Consider the following 20,789-nt stretch of genomic DNA (forward strand, 5'->3'; position numbering starts at 1 on the left):
TGGACTTAATAAGCAGCTTGATGGGAGTTGGCAATCAACTGGCTAAGAGCCCATTGTTGCTTTTTGGGGGGATTATTTCTTATGACTGAGGTCCTATTTTGGATTTAGGCTATGGTGACATTTCTACAGTGGAAGAAAAAGCTTGTTGAGAACACTTAAAATACAAGTTTGCAAAGTGCACTTTTGTCAAACTTTATTTTAATTTTTTTTACCTACACGAATTATTGTGTCACTTGCAATTTATACACATGTCCCGCTCTCTAAAACGTTCCTTGCTACTATATTGAATGTGCTATGAATAATATCACACAACCCTCCCCTTTAAACACGGACGTGCTTTCTGTTTTTCTAGATGTAGCCTAGAGCCAGGGAAATGGCTGTATGTAGTGTTGCATCAGCTTAATGACTAATGATATAGCATAGGTTATGTGCGTTAGCCAGCCAGCTATATATGGCTCATCTGAATAGGTAGTCCAGGTTTTATCTATGAACAAATCTTCTTTATTTTTGACCAAAGAAGTGGAGGCTGCTGGCACTGTGTGGCAAATGTAGATCCTCATGCATCAAACGCAGCGTTAAGTTGCTGGGCAGGCAGGCCAGGGCATTCTGCTGCAGTCAGCCTGACACTGAGACTCTCAATACTCTTTCAGACAAAACAAGAGAGTATAGTTCCTAGAGATTTTCACCCTAGATTCTATGTTAGACCACTGAAATCATTTCCCAGAAGTGGATTCTAATGAACAGAGCTGTTAATTAGATGTGAACAGAGTTGTAATGGTAACGTAATAACAGGTGTCATTTCCTGTGTTATTGTTTCTCCACATGGTTGTGATACTAGGGATTAGGTTGTCATTTCAGTGGTGTTTTCCCCTAGGTAGTGGGGAGAGCTGTCCCTTCAAATGGCAGCTAAAGCCAGCCTGTGTTTTTGTGAACGTGTGGCTTTTCATGCTGGCAACGGTGAGCTTCGACGCAGAATGATGACATCATGGTAATCGTGGTTCGGCAGCAGTGAACCCGGAGGTGCAGTTTACACGCGTGTCGGCTATGTACAACCTTCCGCACAGAATTGCATCAGACTCTGGGAGGGAGAGGAGGAGCGAGAGCATTGCTAGGAGACCAGTAAACACGGTTTCTCATGAAGGCAGCCTTGAAGCAGTGGCTCACAGCTGTCTTAATTCAGCTCTTTTTTTCTGCCTAGCGCTAACGCCTCTGTCTGTCTTGACATGTTGTTTTGTGTGCCTGTGTCAGCTGTCTGTATACTGTATACTGACTTTCTGTTTGGAAATTCCTCCTACATGTAGACCTATGTATATTGTCTCTCGTTCCCTCCCTCCCTCTCGCTGGTGTACAGAGTTACTGCTAAGCCCAGCTCGAAGCAGCAGGAAGAGCTTGCTGTGTGTCTACGCTGTACTGTAAGGATGACATCATAGCCTCATGACTGTATGAGGGCTGGGGGCTGGGACTTGCCAGGGTGGGCTGCAGAGCGTGCCACTGTGCAGTGTGCAGCAGTGGGAACTAGCCTGAGAAAGAGTGAGCGTTCTGCTACATGCCACCTTTTTATCTGATCGGGTCCTGCATCCCAGCTCTGTGGTAAACAGCCACCTACACAGAGCTCTTTAATGAGCCTTCCTTACCACAGTCAGCACCCGGCCAACAACTCAGCTGCTCTGGCCCTCCTGTAAATCTAGTGGTTAGAAAAACAGGCATTACGTAAGGTTTTATTTGTTTTATAATCGTTTGCGATGTTTTTAATTATAGCAATCATTCAAATCTGAGTTCAGAGTTCTTTTAACTTTGACTACAAACTTAAATCACCAAGTTGCAGTTTACTAGCCTGGTATTTGAGTATACAAGCAGGATATTGCATAGAGGAGAGATCTATTTTCCTGTCTTTGGAACACTGTACACTGAAATCCTTGCTCTCCTTAGAGCTAAATGTGAGAGCAGAGCAGACAGGCCTGAGCAGACGTGCTACATGGCCCTTTAACAGCAGTCTTTTGAGGGAGAGGCAGCGCTGTGCTGTATAAACAGAACTTCTGCCGAAGGGAGCCATTGGTGACAGAGCAGGCCGCTTGCTGACGGAGGGAAGGGGTCTTCTGATGGGATCCAGTTGCCGTGGACCACAGACACCTGCGGTGTTACCTCTCCTTCCAGCTCTCTCTTCCGATCTGGGACTGTCAGTGCTGCTCTGCTGCCGGAGCGCCGAGACGAAATTCCATGGAAAAGTCACGCTCTGCAAATCCCCTAATCTCTGGAAGTCTCGGGGCAGACAGAAGCACACTGCAGTGTAAAGCTTTGGGATACGCAGCTGCCACCTGCCTGTCTCTCTTTGTGTCCTTCTGCCAGTGTGTCCTGTCCTGGATGGGCTGTGTCCCTGTGTCTCTGTCTGTCTAGGCTCTGTCTTCTCCCAGTGCTAAGGGAAGTCTACAACATTAGGGAAGGTCTACAAATGGTGGTTAGAGCATTAGTGGTTAGAGCATTGGTCCGGTAACTGAAAGGTTGCTAGATCGAATCCCCGAGCTGAGAATGTAAAAACCTGTCGTTCTGCCCCTGAACAAGGCCACTGTTCCTAGGCCGTCATTGTAAATAAGAATTTGTTTTAACTGACTTGCCTAGTTAAATAAAGGGTCAATTTAAAAAAACACTTTTTTTAAAAGTTCTTTTTCAGGACCTTGTCTTTCAAAAAGAATTCGTAAAATTCCAAATAACTTCATAGATCTTCATTGTAGGGTTTAAACACTGTTTCCCATTCTTGTTCAATGAACCATAAATAATTCATGAACATGCACCTTTGGAACGGTTGTTAAGACTCAAACAGTAGGCAATTAAGGTCACAGTTATGAAAACTTAGGACACTAAAGAGGCCTTTCTACGAACTCTGAAAACCACCAAAAGAAAGATGCCCAAGGTCGCTGCTCATCTGTGTGAACGTGCCTGAGGCATGAGGACTGCAGATGTGGCCAGGGCAATACATTTCAATGTCCATACTGTGAGACGCCTAAGACGGCGCTACAGGGAGACAGGACGGACAGCTGATCGTCCTTGCAGTGGCAGACCATATGTAGCAACACCTGCATAGGATCGGTACATCTGAAAATCACACCTGCGGGACAGGTACAGGGTGGCAACAACAACTGTCCGGGTTACACCAGGAACGCACAATTCCTCCATCAGTGATCAGACTGTCCGCAATAGGCTGAGAGAGGCTGGACTGAGGGCTTGTAGGCCTGTTGTAAGGCAGGTCCTCACCAGACATCACCGGCAATAACGTCGCCTACAGGCACAAACCCACCGTCGCTGGACCAGGTGGGACTGGCAAAAAGTGCTCTTCACTGACGTTGCGGTTTTGTCTCACCAGGGGGGATGGTCGGATTCACGTTTATCATCGAAGGAATGAGCACTACACCGAGGCCTGTACTCTGGAGAGGGATCGAGGTGAAGGGTCCGTCATGGTCTGGGGCAGTGTGTCACAGCATCATCGGACTGAGCTTGTCATTGCAGGCAATCTCAACGCTGTGTGTTACAGGGAAGACATCCTCCTCCCTCATGTGGTACCCTTCCTGCAGGCTCATCCTGACATGACCCTCCAGCATGACAATGCCACCAGCCATATTGCTCATTCTGTGCGTGATTTCCTGCAAGACAGGAATGTCAGTGTTCTGTCATGGCCAGTGAAGAGCCCGGATCTCAATCCCATTGAGCCTTGAATCGGAGGGTGATGGCTAGGTCTATTCCCGGGAGGAATGGGAGAAACTTGCAGGTGCCTTGGTGGAAGAGTGGGGTAACATCTCACAGCAAGAACTGGCAAATCTGGTGCAGTCCATGAGGAGGAGCTGCACTGCAGTACTTAATGCAGCTGGTGGCCACACCAGATACTGACTGGTGTATCTGACTGTTATTTTGATTTTGACCCCCCTTTGTTCAGGGACACATTATTCCATTTCAGTTAGTCACATGTTTGTGGAACTTGTTCAGTTTATGTCTGTTTTTGAATCTTATGTTCATACAAATATTTACACATGTTAAGTTGCTGAAAATAAACACAGTAATAGGACGTTTCTTTTTTTGCTGAGTTTAGCTGTGCAATATGGTGTTCATGTTTTCTTTCTTATTTGCCAGGATAAAATATTGTCAAACAAGACTCCTAAATTGGACCGCAGCGATGGCGTCAAAGAGATGAAAGAGAAGGCATCCAAGAGGAAGCTTCCCTTCACTGTTGGAGCCAATGGAGACCAGAAAGATTCTGACTCAGGTAAGACTGGAGGGGATGTGACGTGACATCACTTCCTCAGCCTTGCAGCCACGAAGTGTAGTTTTGCATGCTGGAAGAATGAAATGATATGACATTTTATTGGTTGCATACACATATTTAGCAGCTGTTACTCGGGGTGTAGTAAAATACTTGCGTTCATAGCTCCAACAGTTAAATAATATCTAATAATACACATATCTAAAAAGCAAAAGAATGGAATTAAGAAATATTAGGACGAGCGATGTCGGAGTCCAGAGTATAAATGTAGGTGGAATGGGATGTATAGTCGTAATAGTTGTATATACTAATATGTAGTATATCTGAAGAATAGTATATGTACAGCAATAGTTAAATCGGATACGCCTTGACTAGAATACAGTATATACATAGGAACTTGGTAAAACGGTATGTAAACATTACTTAAAGTGACCAGTGTTCCATGACTCTATGTACATAGGGCAAAAGCCTCTAAGGTGCATGGTAGTGTAACCGGGTGGTAGCCATCTCGTGAAAGTGACTTAAGTTCAGGCCAGGGGTAAATATTTAACAGCCTGATGACCTTGAAATAGAAGCAGTTTTCAGTCTCTCGGTCTCAGCTTTGATGCACCTTTACTGACCTCGCCTTCTAGATGGTAGCGGGGTGAACAGGCCGTGGCTCGGATGACTGAGGTCCTTGATGAGTTTCTTGGCCTTCCTGTGACACCGGTTGCTGTAGGTATCCTGGAAGGCAGGCGGTGTGCCCCCGGTGATGCATTTGGCTGACCACACCACCCTCTGGAGGGCCCTGCGGTTGTGGACAGTACAGTTGCCGTACCAGGCGGTGATACAGCCCGACAGGATGCTCTCAATGGTGCTTCTGTAAACGTTTGTGACGGTCTTATGGGCCAAGCTAAATTTCTTCAGCCTCCTGTGGTTGAAGAGGTGCTGGGCTGAGAGGTGTGATGGAGGAGCTCCTGCAGGCAGTGTTTCTTTATAACCTCAAAGAAGGCGGCTGTGTGCCATGGTTTAACTTGGTTCAACTGTCCATCATTGGGAAAAAGAGAAAAAAGGCCACACGGAACATGGGCCAATTAAGTGAGGATTTGTCAATCACGAGGGCCTGGAAAGGTTTGACACTCACTTGTGTTATTCTTTAATAAGAGCGAAAGGGGGAACTACTGTTCCAGCTTGTTTGGCTTGAGCTTTGAGGATCTTGAAATGATTTGTTGATGGTCTGTAATAACATGTACTCTAATGGAATCCACATCTGTGTGCTGGGCTATTGGGTTGGTTTGAAATGCTGCTGTGAACTTCCGCTGTTATTTCTTTGGGTAATATGGAGTCCAACCCATTGTGTACATTTCTCTCTTTTTTGTTTTGTTGACGTGTGTTGGCTTTTTGCAGGAAACGTTTGAAAATTGTATTTCTCTGTTTTGAAGAGATATTGAATATAGAACTTGTGTTCTCAGTGCAGCTTGAATGACCAAATCAGGAGTGTAGTAACTTTCCCTTGTCATCACTGTTTAGTCACAGCTATAGTGGCTTTGTTTTGTATTTGTGTGTATGCTGGTGGTAGTGGCCCTGTAACCTTTTCGCAGGCTGTTGGCAGAGAAAGGTTGCCTCCCACCTCTGTTTCTCCCCTCCCCCTGTCTAGGACAGTGCCCTGATTGTCTATTGTCATGCTAATGTTAGGGTGGAGTCTCTGCCTCAACAGCAAGGCTGGATGTCTCTCACATTAACTAGACTGTAATTTATACACTTTCGGGTTGCGTTTGTCTTCGTGTTCCCTGCCTGTTATCCTTATCAGTGTCTTTTCCATCCACATGTCTTAAACCTGGCTGTACAATGGAAACATTCATTTAAATGGTTCATCCTTCATTGTGTTAGTTTTGTCTCCATGCCGCCTTATTTAACCCATACACACTGTAGTGTGTGTGTGTGTGTGTGTGTGTGTGTGTGTGTGTGTGTGGTTTCACACACACACACTTCCCCTCTTCTGTTGTCTTGGCCTTGATAGCTAGTTCCTTTCATGCTGTGTTATTGTCTCTACCCTATGGAATTTGTTAAGTACTTTACAGCCGGCCCTATCCCCTCCCTCTGACGTTGATGGTGTCTTTCTGGGGATACTGTATCTCCCCTTGATATGGTGAACTCTCCTTCTACGGCCCTACATTGTGGGGATAGAGTCTAGACTGTGGCCCAGTAGGCCCGTGTATGGAGGGTTTGTGTGCCCCTTGGCTTGCTCCCTTGTGCCTGCAGAAAAGCCACAATGATTCCAGTAGTGAACTTTGAGAAGTGCAGGCCGTACAGTCCTCTCCTAGTGGACTGGGCTTCGTATGACCCTCTGCAGGAGAGAGAGCCTTCACATTGCTCCACCCTCCTCACCCTGAGTGGGAAAAAAACAACACAGAGCGCGAATGATGAAACAGAAACCTCTTTAATGACGTCATAGTCATTTTCTCTCAATCTGCCTTGAGGTTATTGCCGTCAGTCCAGCGTGGCTCCTCTCCTACTCAGAGAAGGAACTGCAGGTCTATTGTTTTCACTGTGTTGCGGGCTGCTGGGAGAATACACTCCCTGTGCTTCCAGCTCCTCGCGCTAGTGTGCTGATGGTGAGTTCAGACTGAGGCTATGCTCTATTTTTGCATAGGATCTGTAACACAACTTACCATAGTTGGCCTATGAGCGAGTGTTTTGAAGCTATAGTTTGAGGCAGCTAGTGTTGAATTTGTAGCATAACATTGGCTTTTGAGAAATGTACGGCGTGACTACTGTGTTGTTCAGCTATGAAAGATGAGCAAGTCAGACCCTTCACATCCCCTTATTATTTGGATAGTTTTGATGAGAACAGACCGAGGACACAGGGAGCTCATCGAACATGGACTAGGCTACATACTCCATTTGAAATGCGTAGTTCATACTGTTGGTCCTTTTGTAGACAGGGATTTGCTTCGTTGTGCATTTGTGTTGTCTTTGCACTCTCCGAACCCACAAGGTGACCGTGTTTCTACAGTGTTAGTTATCTAGGACGAGTACTACCCTGTCAGTACTTAAAGTGAAGTCAGTGTGTGTGGTTGTGCCTTATCTGAGTGCATAACATCCATTTCTATGGTTCTAACAGGGCACTCGATCTCTACTGAAGGTTTTCTCCCCGAGGCATCTGTTAGATGAACGATGTAGCTAATTGCAGGGATTGCTCTGTTATCTTGAACACACCGGTGTTGACAGTTTACAAGACATTCTTCTAGAGATGGTAGCTTGTGTAGCAAGCAGATGGTTGTTGTAACCTGTATTGGTGTAGAGCCCATCCACAGGCCTTGCAGCAGGAGTGTAGGAGTCATGGCCAGGGCTGCTCAGCAAGGGGACTGCTCTGGATAAAGCTATGAGGAGCGGGAGACGGATAAGAGACAGTGATGAGTGCAGATCAGCTACTTGCAGGCTAGCACACACATCATCACCTTCACGATATGGCAGGAATACAGGATGCCTGTCTTATCAGCAGGTGCAGCAGGTGCTGCTTTCAGTAGGGACAGGGGGGGTGGGGGTGGGGCTGCTGGCTTGAGATCTTCTCCACCGCATCCCAAATCAGCCCTGTCTGCCTGCACACCACTATTATTCAGATCCCTGGTGGGAGAAATCTCCCATCCTTTGGAAGATCCATGAATTATTCACTGTTACTTGACTTGAAATCAGATTTTGTCCAGGTTCAGTTGTTTTGGAGCTTGAGTCTCCACTAGGTATATTAGATAGGCTAGTAGTTGCACTCTGTCCAGGCGTTCTGAAACGGTTCCATTGTTTCTCCAGACCACCTTTGACCCCTTGTGTGTACTGTAGCCTACATCAGGATGACCCAGTCTACTCTGTACATGGAGATGAGGTCCAGCAGTAAGTGGCAGTAGGTAGGCCAACACGGTGTGAGAGAAAGCCCTTCGGTAGTCTGCCGATCTGTCCCGCTCTCTGTGAATATCACCACTGAAGACTGTTGTTCTGCACCAACACTTTCCTCTGCTCTTGTCATCGTAGCCAAGCACAAAACAAAGCAGTGACACAACATCCTGTGGCCACTTCCAGTCTCTTCTTCCTTCATTTCCTGTTTGCTGGCTGTGTCTGACTGAGCTGCTTGACAGCAGAGCTCTCTCTTCTCTCCCTGTCTTCTGAGTACGAGGGAATTGCCTCTCACTGTCCCAGGCCATGACATTCTCCTGGGGGTAATCCCCATACCGAAGCATGAATGTGTCTGGCTCCTGTGTGACTGGGCGGTGGTGGTGTTGGCATGTGTCGTAAGCGCTAGTAGTGTTCATGCTTTGTTTTCAGTTTCGATCTCAGTTTAAGAATGAAGACAGAGTTGTGGTGCTAATGTATTTACACATTGACCATGAGATCTCACCCTGCCTAGTCGTCCCACTCGTGTCTTCACAGTTGATTCCCATGTTCTACGTAAGTTAACACACAGGAAGGCCAGTCCTACATACACATTGCAGTAAAGCAAACAGAGCTCATCTCATCTCGTCTACCTCTAATAATAATTGTCTCCCACGGGGCAGGAACCCCAACTGACAGAACTGGTCGGAATATATTCATAGCTGTCACTCAGAGAAAGACAGGCTGTTAGCATGTTTGATGTCCCAAGTGGAATAATAGAAAGATGAGCTTGTCATCTTTGTGGTCCTATTGAATTTGGGGACACAACAAACGGACTAGGCCTACCTGGTTCCTCTGGTCGGGCTGGTTCTGGTTCTGCCTGCCCATACTGTGGGAAGCTGATAGCAACGTCTCCACAATAGGCTGACACAGTGGCGTCCTGGGGCCATTGTAACTTGACTGTCGTCTTGCTGTGGGCTCCGCCCCTGGCCTAGGCTGGCGTCCTGGGCCCATTGTAACTTGACTGTCGTCTTGCTGTGGGCTCCGCCCCTGGCCTAGGCTGGCGTCCTTGGGAACAGTGAGGTAGTTTGGTCTCCCTCCAACTTTGCCATCAAATCAAAGTTAAAGGAAAAATCCAAATGACATTGTATACATAGGCCTTCTTTTGCTAGTGTATATATATAAAGTCTTAAATGTTTCTTAAAAAGCTATTTAATTGTTTAATTAGACCCAGCTACAGATGTCTATGGGCTTACATTGCATTTTCAGATGCCTCTGTCTTAATCCCATCCAGGTCATCCATGTTGGGATGTTTGTGAGGCTTACTTCATGCTCTTATGTTTTCCCGTCTTCCCACTGTATCTCATTTACATTGAAGATGCATCACACGTTTGCGTGCCACATAGCCTACTCAATGCATGTCCAAAATCTCGTCGGAAAAAGTCATTGTAGTTAGGCAGCTTGAATGTAGTTTGATAGCAGCCCTTTTCAAGTACTGAAGCAGGCTCATTACTGACTGGGGCCCACTGTCAAGGCTTGGAACAGCAACTCTAGCGTTTTCAGTCCTCGACATCCACCACCTGAAACATCCACTGCTGTGGTTCATGCTGTTTAAGTCTGATTAAAAGGAATGTGTCTAAATGGCTCATTCCTTTCAGGATGTGAGTGTGTATCAGGGGTGGGGGTACATTAGGCGTAATTATTCACAGATGTTACTGAAAGTTCATCAGCTCTGACTATGGAAAATCTCTGGAAAGGGTTTTGTGCCCGGAAGTGTGAGCTGCCATGTTTCCTACTCCTATTAATTCTTGTTTGTGGCCTTGAGCAATCCACTGTGTTGAGAGCAACAGCGAGCAGGCTTGTAGATCTCCCCTTTTGATTAGACAATGTGTGTTGTCTCCATGGACGCAGTTGAAGGCCATGCCATTTGTTTTTATTGATGTCAGAATGTTTTGGAAGGATCTTGAAGCTGGCTCAGTTTGGGCTTGTTCAAACATTGACGGAGCGGAGCGTACCTCCAAATCGTCCAGCAGTTGCAAATGTAGAGTGTTTATGTATTTGTGTCTCAATAGTAAAGTAATACTGACATTTGCTGTGGAGATTTGATCATTCCTCATGACACTGAAAATAATTGATGGGCGTGTCTTTGAGGAGCTGCTGATTTTTGTCCAGTGGCAAGTCGCCATTGTGATGACCTTGGCTCGGCTACATTGAAATGAACACTGGCCATCTTGTAATCACTGTCACTCTGCCAAGTCACACACCCCCTGAGAGAGACATAAACATCAGACTGTCAATAGTTGACCCCGCCCTGCCTCTGGGGCAGCTGGGTTTAAATGCCCACCACCATCAGCTGCCTCAGATGGATGTGGCCTAAACTAGACTAGAAGTTGGTAGGGGTTTCACCAAGGGGCTTCCTTAGAACATCACAGAGGACATTTATCTGACCTGTTGCCATGGAGATGTTGAATGACTGTTATCAATGACTGTTGTTGTGGTCAGAATTGAAATCACTTCAATTTGACTGCTGAAGTAAAAGCCGATATAACCTGAGCAATTTGCAATCCTGTGTTTGTATGTGTGTCTGTTCTACCCATAGGCCTCACATTGTCCGTTCCCCTCTCTCCTCACAGAAAAGCAAGGTCCGGAACGGAAGCGCATTAAAAAGGAGCCCACCAACACCAGGAAGTCAGGCCTGCCGTTTGGGATGGGCATGCCAGGGATCCGGGCCGGGTACCCCCTCTCTGAGCGGCAGCAGGTGGCTCTTCTCATGCAGATGACGGCTGAAGAGTCAGTCAACAGTCCAGGTGCGCGTTTGTCATGGATGCCACGTCTCTGAGGGTTCAGCGGGGGGTGGGGGGGTGCTGTGTCCCTGGTGCTTAGAGTCCCAGCCACACTTTTGCACCATGCTCCATTAAAGAACAGACCACACTGCTTATTTAGAATTCAATTATACAAGATAACCCTCATCAATTTCCATTACTACAGTGAAATGGACCTCCGCTGTCTTAATCCACTGTTCTTTTCTGGGACTGGCTGTTTGTGGGAGATTTTTGGGCTCTACAAGTTGGTATCACGTTCCTGTATGGTAAATTGTGCCTCTTTGTTTTAGGATGTAGCGTTCAACCATGAGGGAAATGAAAGTAGCTTACCCCAGGGATTGGGTCTGAGGGGACCTAATAGTGCACTATCAGATCTGGGCCAAACCACACAATATCCAGACCAAGGCTTTTTGTTCATTTCATATCTGCTATCTGTTATTAGATTAGTCGGATTTAGCATTTCCTCCTCAAGTGCTGTACTTAGGTTCTGTCGTTAAAACATTGCGGTTTAAACGTTGAGGAAACATAGGCTTTAGTAGGCTATATTTCCTCTTATTAAGTAATAGAGCTGATCTCTATGGGTTAGTCATTATGTTGTGCTTCTGATTTGGGTCATATGTTTCCTGCTGTTTGTATTATTTGGTGGGTTGCTGCTGTTAAACAGCCGTGCCTGAGTTTGTGCCTTAAAGACAGAACCCAGACGAAGTGAGTTTCAAATGGCATTCAGGACCACGCTCTGCAAACTCAATAATGTAAATGTGGTTAAGGCTTTGGTTTAATCCACTAAATGTGATGAAATGAACTCGAGCAATTGGGAGTCTTGGCGTTCTCCTTCTGATGTTTTGAGCAAGAGCGCCACCTACAGGCGATGGAGTTGTAACAATTGTTTTTCAATGAAATATTCTGCATTCTTACATAATGGTACTGTAATATGTTCATTTGGCGTATGTTTTTACTATAGAAATTAATCATGCCAATTCTATTAAAACTCTGTTTTTGTCCTGTTCTTGTAGACACAACACCAAAGCATCAGTCGCAGTCAAGTCTGGGCCAGAAGGGAACGCCAAACTCTGCATCTAAAACCAAAGACAAAGTAAATAAGAGAAATGAGAGGGGCGAGACGAGGCTGCACCGGTCAGCCATCCGTGGAGAGGCACGCCGCATCAAGGAGCTCATCAGTGAGGGAGCGGACGTGAATGTAAAAGACTTCGCAGGTGAGTCGCTGCCCCTGCAGGCTGGTGGTCATCTTACTCTCTCTGCTGCTCCTCCTCCTCCTCCTATCTACTCCTCCTCCTCGCTCTCTCTGCTCCTCCTCCTCGCTCTCTCTGCTCCTCCTCCTCGCTCTCTCTACTCCTCCTCCTCACTCTCTCTGCTCCTCCTCCTCGCTCTCTCTGCTCCTCCTCCTCGCTCTCTCTGCTCCTCCTCCTCGCTCTCTCTGCTCCTCCTCGCTCTCTCTGCTCCTCCTCCTCCTCGCTCTCTCTGCTCCTCCTCCTCTTCGCTCTCTCTGCTCCTCCTCGCTCTCTCTGCTCCTCCTCGCTCTCTCTGCTCCTCCTCGCTCTCTCTGCTCCTCCTCGCTCTCTCTGCTCCTCCTCGCTCTCTCTGCTCCTCCTCGCTCTCTCTGCTCCCCCTCGCTCTCTCTGCTCCTCCTCCTCGCCCTCTCTGCTCCTCCTCGCTCCTCCTCCTCCTCGCTCTCTCTGCTCCTCCTCGCTCTCTCTGCTCCTCCTCCTCCTCCTCGCTCTCTCTGCTCCTCCTCCTCCTCCTCGCTCTCTCTGCTCCTCCTCGCTCTCTCAATGCTCCCCTCTCTCTCTCTCTATCTCTCTCGCTTCTCCTTCTCCATCCTCTTGCCTTTCACCTCATATCTCCATACTTCTGTATTACATTTTATATTCATGAAAATAGTGGCACATTTCTAGCTTCTCTAGCAATCTAAAATGTTCAGAATTGAGTGCTGTAATAATTTTGAATCCTACGTTTGAGAAACAATAGAGCCGTTATTTAACTATGTTTGGGATTCACAGGCTGGACTGCACTGCATGAAGCGTGCAACCGAGGCTACTACGACGTGGCCAAGCAGCTGCTGGCAGCCGGTGCAGAGGTCAACACCAAGGGCCTGGATGACGACACCCCTCTGCATGACGCATCAAACAACGGGCACTTCAAGGTAACTTCAGTGTAACGCTTGCGAATGCTCATGTAGAAAGCCAACGGCCGTGTTTAGGACTAAGACAAATGTTTCAATGTTTCTTTGTAGGTGGTAAAGTTGCTTTTAAGGTATGGAGGGGACCCTCGACAAAGCAACAGAAGGGGTGAAACCGCGTTGAAGGTTGCTAACTCCCCAACGATGCTTAATCTGTTGCTTGGAAAAGGCACGTATACCTCCAGTGAGGAGAGCTCGTCAGGTGTGTGACATTTTATACCATGAGTAGTTCTGAACACCTTCACTCTGCCATTTGTTACTTGTATTTTAACTTCCTTGCTTTTCCTTTAACCACTGGGTGCAACAGATTTTTGCTGTTATTTAACAGTTTTTTTTGTGTGTGTTTTTTTCCCCAGAATCTTCAGAGGAAGAAGATGCCCCATCGTTTGCCCCATCCAGTTCGGTGGATGGAAATAACACAGACTCAGAGTTTGAGAAGGGCCTGAAGCTGAAAGGGAAGAAAGGGCTGGAACAGCCCCTATCCACAACAACTACCCCCGTCAAGGACGAGTATGAGTTTGACGAGGATGATGAGGAAGAGCGCGTCCCTCCGGTGGACGACAAGCACTTGCTCAAGAAAGAGTTCCGCAAGGAGTCTCCCAGTGTCACCAAGGCTGGCGGCTTAATTTCAGTACCGAAGGGGGAGGTGGTCAAAACCTATTCCAAAAGCAACTCGCTCACACCAAAGAAGGCTGTTAGACGGATTCTCTCTGACAGCTCAGACGAGGATGATGGAACGTTGTGTTTCACACCTATGCCCACACCACGGCAACCAGCGCCACCTACTAATACCAAGGCCCGGGACTCTGCTACACTGAGCTCTAAGCAGCAGAAAGAGAAGACTAAAGTTAAGAAGAAGAGGAAGAAGGAGACAAAAAATGTCAGTAAGGAGGTCAGATTTGGTAAAGTCAATGACAAATTCTGCACTTCTGACTCTGATTGTGGGGACATAGGGAGTGAGGATGATGAATGCTCTATGAAGAACTCGAACTGTATAAAGGACTCCACAATGAGCCTAAAAGAATCCTCTGAGTTCAGTACTCACTCTGCATCCTCTTCTTCCTCTTCTCATGGAAGCATGAGCTCTCAGAAACTGACACCCTCGCTGACAGAGCATAACCCAAAGCAGTGGAGGACAGACGGCTGGAAGACTGTGTCATCGCCTGTATGGTCAGATGTAAGCTCTCTCTCTGACTCGGTTAGAACAAGGCTTTCCAGTGAGTCGGACTACTCCTCTGCCGACTCGAGTGTCGAGTCAGTGAAACAGGTGAGAAAGAAAGCACAGGAAAACAGAAAGAAAAACAATGTGCACACCAATGCACTAGACAAAAAGAACTCTGACTTTCACAAGAACTCCAACACAGACAGTACTGTCTCCAAAACGGATAAAGATGGAAAAGTGTTGAAAAAGCATAAAGTCAAACACAAGCACAAAAACAAAGCGAAAGAAAAGGCTCCCAGTTTAGTGCTCAATCAAGACATGAACGAGAAATTTGTTAAAAGCTTCTCCTTTGATTTTGATGATTCAAGGCAGAAGTCACTCCTTGTTGAGACTGAGTCCCCAGCTGAAAGCAAGGTCAAGCTCTCTAAACATGAAAAAGAGCATTTGAAAAAGGAGGACAGGTTGTCGAAGGGCAAATCTGAGGACAGAGACTGGTCTTCTGGAAAAGAGGTGCAAAGAACTGCTAAGGAGGAGAAATCCAAGAAAACAAAAGAGTCCACCAAGGAGAAACCTAGCAAGGAGGAGAGGGAAAAGCCCTTGAAAGCTGAAAAAGAAAGGAGCCTCAAGGAAAAAGAGAAGCCCAAGGAGGAGAAACAACAAAAGACTCAAAAGGAGGAGAAGAAGAAAAAGTCAAAGGACAAGTCATCTAAACCAGACAGGAAGAGCAGTGAGCAAAAAGAAGAAAAACATATTAAGGTGGATAAGGAGAAAAGGGAGGAGAAGGAAAAATCTAAGAAAGAAAAGGTTCTGAAGGAAGAGCCTGATTATGAAGTCTATGATGTCAGTAACCGTTTCTTAAACCTAGAAGACACCAAGCTCAGTGCCTCAGACGACCACCATGACCGATGGGCGTCAGACCTTTCTTCTGACTGCGACCTATATGGAGATGACAGCTGGGATGCTCCTCCTGTGAAGGACTACAAAGAATATAAAGCAAGCAACACTGTAAAGCTGATTGTTGAGACTGAAAAAATAGAGAGCAGAGACCGGAGGAAGGAGAACAAAATCAAAGACAAGAAATTAGATCATAATGACAAACGGTCAGAGAAAGAGCCTACCTCCAAGAAGAAAGAGAAAGACTCTTCAGAAAAAATCTGTGACAAGAAAAAGGATTTGACCGAAAAACAGAAACTCAACTCTAGCCACTCTGTGGAAAAGGAGAAGAAGCGAAAGGAATCTGCAGATACTGTCAAAGAGAAGAAAGAGAAGGACTTCACGGACAGCAGTAGAGACCGAAAAGATTCCTATGAGTTCACTAAAGAAAGAAAAGACTTGAAAATCAAACAGGAGTCCATAAGAGACGATTATGGGAACGATGCCTCCGTCAAAGAAATTGAAACTGTCAGCAAACCATGTGAAATTAGAGAGAGGAACCACTCTGGAAAAGAGAAGGAGAGAAAGGGAGATGGGGTGGAAAAGAGAGAAAAGACAAAAGCTGACAAACACAAGGAAAAGCCTAAAGACCGATCCATAGAACAGGACAAGGAGAAGCCTGAGAAGACCTCAACTGAGAAGCTTTTGAAAGAAAAGGACACAGACAGAGGCTCTAAAGACAAGGAGGGAGCTAAAGACAAACACAAAGACAAGGACAGGAAGGTGTCTTCAGAACAAACTAAGGACAAGAAAGAAAAAGCTTCACAGGACAAGCATGCTGACCGGGATAAAGATGTCCTTGAGGTGAAGAAGGAGGAAAGGAAACCTGAGAAAGTTAAACCTGAGAAAACATGGTACAAGATAGCAGACATTTTCACAGATGAAAGTGAGGATGAAGAAGACAATTACAATGGGGGTGTGGCCAAGTTAAGTGATTCCCTTGGGTTGTCTGATTCTCACAGGAAAGACTCCACATCTGACAGGGATGAGCTTGATCACTTCCAAACGGAAAAACCCAGAAAATATTCTGCTGAGGCCAAACACACAACAGAAAAACAGAAAGAAAAAGACCACAAGAAAAAAGACAAGACCACATTTGATATGGGGAAAGAGAGGAAGGGTTCCTTGGAGAAACACAAGAAAGATAAGGATTCTGTTGATGCAAAACACAAGGAACGCAAAGACAGAATGTCTGTGGACTCAAACCAAGAGAAGAAAAACAAGCAGAAGCTGCTGGACAAGAGGGACGCCAATGAGGAAAAGACCAAGAGTAAATATAAAGACAAGCAAGATCATGTTAACGACAGAAAGCCCTCAAAGGGGAGTGGGGAAAATGAAAAGTCGCTCTTGGAGAAGCTGGAGGAAGAGGCCATGAATGACTACAAGGATGACTCCAATGACAAGAACAGTGAGTTATCCTCAGACAGCTTCACTGATCAGGGTCATGAGCCAGTGCTCAGCAGCTACTATGATTCCTCCAACATCAGCCTTCCAGACATTACTGATGAGAGACGAGACTCACTCTCCATATCTAATCCTCAAGACAAGTTCAGAGAGAAAGAGAGGCACCGGCATTCATCTTCATCGTCGTCCAAAAAGAGTCATGACAAGGAGAAGGACAAAGTCAAGAAGGAAAAGGGGGATAAACAAGACAAGATCGAGGAAATAAGAGAATCTTATGGACGCAGAGAAAGTCTGCCCTTCGAGAAAGAGCCTATGCCATTAGAAGCGGACCCTTACACATTTCCATTTGGGTCTAAGGGTGATAAAGATGAATTTGATAAGACATTGGAGTTTGAAAAGGAGATGTCTAAAAAAGCTGACAAAGACAAATTGAGTACTGTCATCAGTGATAAGATCAAGGACAAAAAGAAAAAAGAGAAACATAAGGAGAAAGTCAAAGAGGAGAAGCACAAGTACACGGATGGCTTCGGATCACTTAAACACTCCAAGGAGGAGATTAAATGTGGAATGAAAGAGAGTCCTCAAATTACCAATTTGAAGGAAAGATCAAAGGAAGACAGTCCCAAATTTGATGTGAAAAAAGAAAGAAATCGAGACTCTTTGGACAAAGACAGTAGGGCGGACCATGTTAAGTCCAAGGTTAAAGAAGAAAATGAAAAAGTAATTCAGTCTAAAGACACAGCTCGCAAAGACAACCGTCCACGTTCAAAGCTTCTGGTTGATGGGGATCTCAGACTAACCAGCTTTGGGCAAATGTTAGGTTTAAAAGACCAGGAGATTGAAGAACGCCATAAGAAGCATAAGGAGAGGATGAAGCAGATGGAGAAACTAAGACACAGATCAGGGGATCCCAAACTTAGGGATAAAACGAAGTCCACTGAGGAAATAAAGAAAAATCGCAATGAACTATCATCCAAAAAATCTAATAGTTTAGAATCTGCATTGAAAGAGAAGAAGCTCAAAGATATTGGTCTCCCAGCCCAAATGATGTCTCCGGAAAGAAAGCCACAACCCATTGACACTCAAAATTCAAAGGACTGGCTTGCAGGCCATCAGATGAAAGAAAATCTCCCTGCCTCACCTAGGCAAGATCAGAATAGACCAACGGGTGTTCCCACCCCCACATCTGTAATCTCTTGTCCCAGCTATGAGGAAATCATGCAGACGCCACGGACTCCATCCTGCAGTGCAGAGGACTACCCTGATATAATGTTTGATGGGTTAGATTGTCAGAACTCATCAGCCATGGCCATGTCTATGAATGCCTGCTCACCATCCTTCTTTGACAGGTACTCCAACTCATCACACACCTTCCAAGAAGGGACTTGTATAACTCCGGCTAAGAATCTCCAGTTGCCCCTTGTCAGTCGATCGGCTTCGTCTGATGTTAGAAGACCCCTGGAAGAGGAGTTCAAAGCTGAAGCTGGCAAGTTTCTACAACACATTTTGCCAGACGCCTCTGAGTTTGACTTGGCAGCCTCCCAGCCTCCAGAAGACAAGGCAGCATCAGTGGAGAGACTTGAATGCCTGTCTCCTCCTTACTTCTCACCTATTAGAATGCTGTCTCCCGGGCTGGAACTTGACGAACCTGCACTAGATGGGGTCACCACAGCAATGGCTGGCACAGAGACTTGTGAACAACTACCTGAGAGTGTCTACAACAACTTCCTGATGAAGCCCTCAACGCCAGTCCACAGACCTGACCCCCAGGAGCCGTGTCTGGACATTGCTGCTCCACCCACCCCTGCACCTGCTGCTCTTCCTCCCCTGGATATTGATGACCTTTCTGAGCCTCATCAAAGTGAGCACAGTCTTGTTCCCTCTGACCCAGTCAGTGGCAGTGAGTATCTGCCCCCTGTTGTGGAGGAGGAAGAAGAGGACTACGAAGAAAAGGGGGAGGAAGAAGAAGAGGAGGAGGAGGAGGAGGAAGGGGATCTTGAAGAACCAACAGATTCTGATCATCATGCTGCTGAGGAGACGAGGGACGTCTGCTCATTCTCTCCTCCAAGAGTTGAAGAGCCTTTGAGGAAGAGCTGGGCTGAATCTCCAGACAGAAGAGTTACAGAGGTGCATCAGTTGACTCCACCACCCAACCAGGTGAACTCCAGTGATCATACCATCAGCTGGAACTCTGAGATGATTTTGAAATCTCCTCAAAGGACTTATGGGGAAATAGAGGCAGCGGTCTCCAAGATAACCAGCCCCTTCTCGCATTCAGACAGTGATTTGCAGCACATTACTGCCATACCTGGCCATCCATCAGTGACCCCTCCATATGCTGCTTACAGGTCTTATGTGCCTGACCCTGACTTTGACGTGCAAAAAGAGGCTGTGGAGGACATTCAAATTTCTCCAGTAAGACCTGAAATGACACCCATGGAATTGGAACCAAACTACTTGACAACCACCTCATCCTCCACAAGGTTAGAGTCTTTCTTCACAGACTGCAAGCCAAACTTGGAGGATAATCACCAGATGGACTCAGAGCTTTCTTGTGCAGTACAAGTCGGCAGGCAAAACTCCCATGGCTTTACTTCTGAGAGCCATATGCCTCTAGCAGTAAGCAACGAGCCAGTGGTGCCCTGGACAGACCCATTCTCAGCTACAGTGGATGAGCTGGATGATCTTGGCCCTTTCTCTCTACCTGACCTCCCTTCTCTCTCCCTCCCGACCTCCCTGCCAGACAAGGAGATGCCAGAGCTTGACGTCAGAGATGCAAAGCCAGCCGACTACAAGCCTCCATCTGCTCATATAAGGCCTCCTGCTATTGAAACAATAGAGGGCGAAGAGCTTATGGAGGTTGACCTGCCTATCCTGGCCAAACCCCTGTGCCCTCCCGAGGTCCTAACACTCAATGATTCTTTGCATGATTTGGTTGTAGCCTCACCAAAACACAATTTCCAACCAGAATTTGAGTCTGAGCCTCAAAATGTCCCTGAAATTAACTTAGTGAAAACACAGGTCTTTGAAAATAGAGCCACATATGAAGAGACTGATGAGAGCGATGGAAACATGTTCTCAGCTATTGATACAAACAATACCCAGCATCACAAGCAGATGTCACTGACCGAGTCTTTATCAGTTGTAATTACTCCATGTATGGACTCCTTGACAACTGTTAAACCAGAACAAAGTGGGCAGGTATCAGATCCCTTTGTTGGGCCAACTTGCAGTCCTGTCCCCTCAGTTCCTCTGCCAGTTGCTGTCACGATTTCTGGAACAGTCCATGTTTCGGAGGCTCTTGAGACCACGTCTAAGCTCACGGTCACTTTGACAACGTTGTCAACTGACCTTCCCAAGAAGGTGGAGGAGATCCCACAGAGGATGACCAGAAACAGGGCCCAGATGCTGGCAAAACAGGAGAATACCACCACCACAAAAAAGCCGAGTAGTAGAGTAGTAGCAGAGAGTACAACCACCAGCATTATACCTTCTAGCGTGATACCTCCATCTGTCCCTACCCCTGTCGCCATGAGCATGGCTGTAACCACAACCACCCCTATCCCCACCCCTACCTTTGTCCCCTTTGTTGTTCTGGAGAAAGAAAAGGAACTTGTCACCACCATCTCCACCACACCAACCATTACCCCGGCTCCCCCTCCGCCGCTTCCTGTAGTGGTCAGCAAAACTAAAGGGCGGCCTGTGGAGGAAGAGGAATCCCAGACGCAGCATCCACGCAAGAGGAAGTTCCCGAAACCGCAGGTTCAGCTGGTCAACACAGCCATGCAGCAGACCAGGGAGATGATTCAACAGACGCTGGCTGTCATTGTCAATGCCATCAAACTGGATGACATAGAACCCTACCACAGTGACCGCTCTAACCCTTACTTCGAATACCTGCAGATAAGGAAAAAAATAGAGGAGAAGAGGAAGATCTTGTGCTACATCACACCACAGGCCCCTCAGTGCTACGCTGAGTATGTGACCTACACAGGCTCCTACCTGCTGGATGGCAAGCCTCTCAGCAAGCTGCACATCCCAGTGGTGAGTACCTCCCTTCCCCTACAAATGTTCACACTTCTGTTGATTCATAGATTTTATTTCATTACAATAATACACGTCAAGTAACTGCGTTCTGTAACCTATAATAACCGCACAGCACATTTACAACAAAAGTTT

General features: G+C 46.5%; 1 protein-coding gene across 3 annotated transcripts in view; it reads left to right on the forward strand.

Annotated features, from left to right (window-relative positions):
* Positions 1-20,789, forward strand: part of LOC139411378 (ankyrin repeat domain-containing protein 11-like) — a 156,883-nt gene that overhangs the window by 132,896 nt on the left and 3,198 nt on the right. For all 3 annotated transcript variants that reach the window (XM_071157661.1, XM_071157659.1, XM_071157660.1), the window contains 6 exons: positions 4,120-4,252; positions 10,726-10,899; positions 11,928-12,128; positions 12,933-13,075; positions 13,166-13,313; positions 13,468-20,654. In XM_071157661.1, the coding sequence (XP_071013762.1) occupies positions 4,120-4,252; positions 10,726-10,899; positions 11,928-12,128; positions 12,933-13,075; positions 13,166-13,313; positions 13,468-20,654 (7,986 nt within the window). The remainder of the gene's footprint in view (positions 1-4,119; positions 4,253-10,725; positions 10,900-11,927; positions 12,129-12,932; positions 13,076-13,165; positions 13,314-13,467; positions 20,655-20,789) is intronic.

The sequence above is a fragment of the Oncorhynchus clarkii genome, chromosome 6, assembly GCF_045791955.1.
Source record: "Oncorhynchus clarkii lewisi isolate Uvic-CL-2024 chromosome 6, UVic_Ocla_1.0, whole genome shotgun sequence".
In the NCBI taxonomy this organism is placed as follows: domain Eukaryota; kingdom Metazoa; phylum Chordata; class Actinopteri; order Salmoniformes; family Salmonidae; genus Oncorhynchus; species Oncorhynchus clarkii.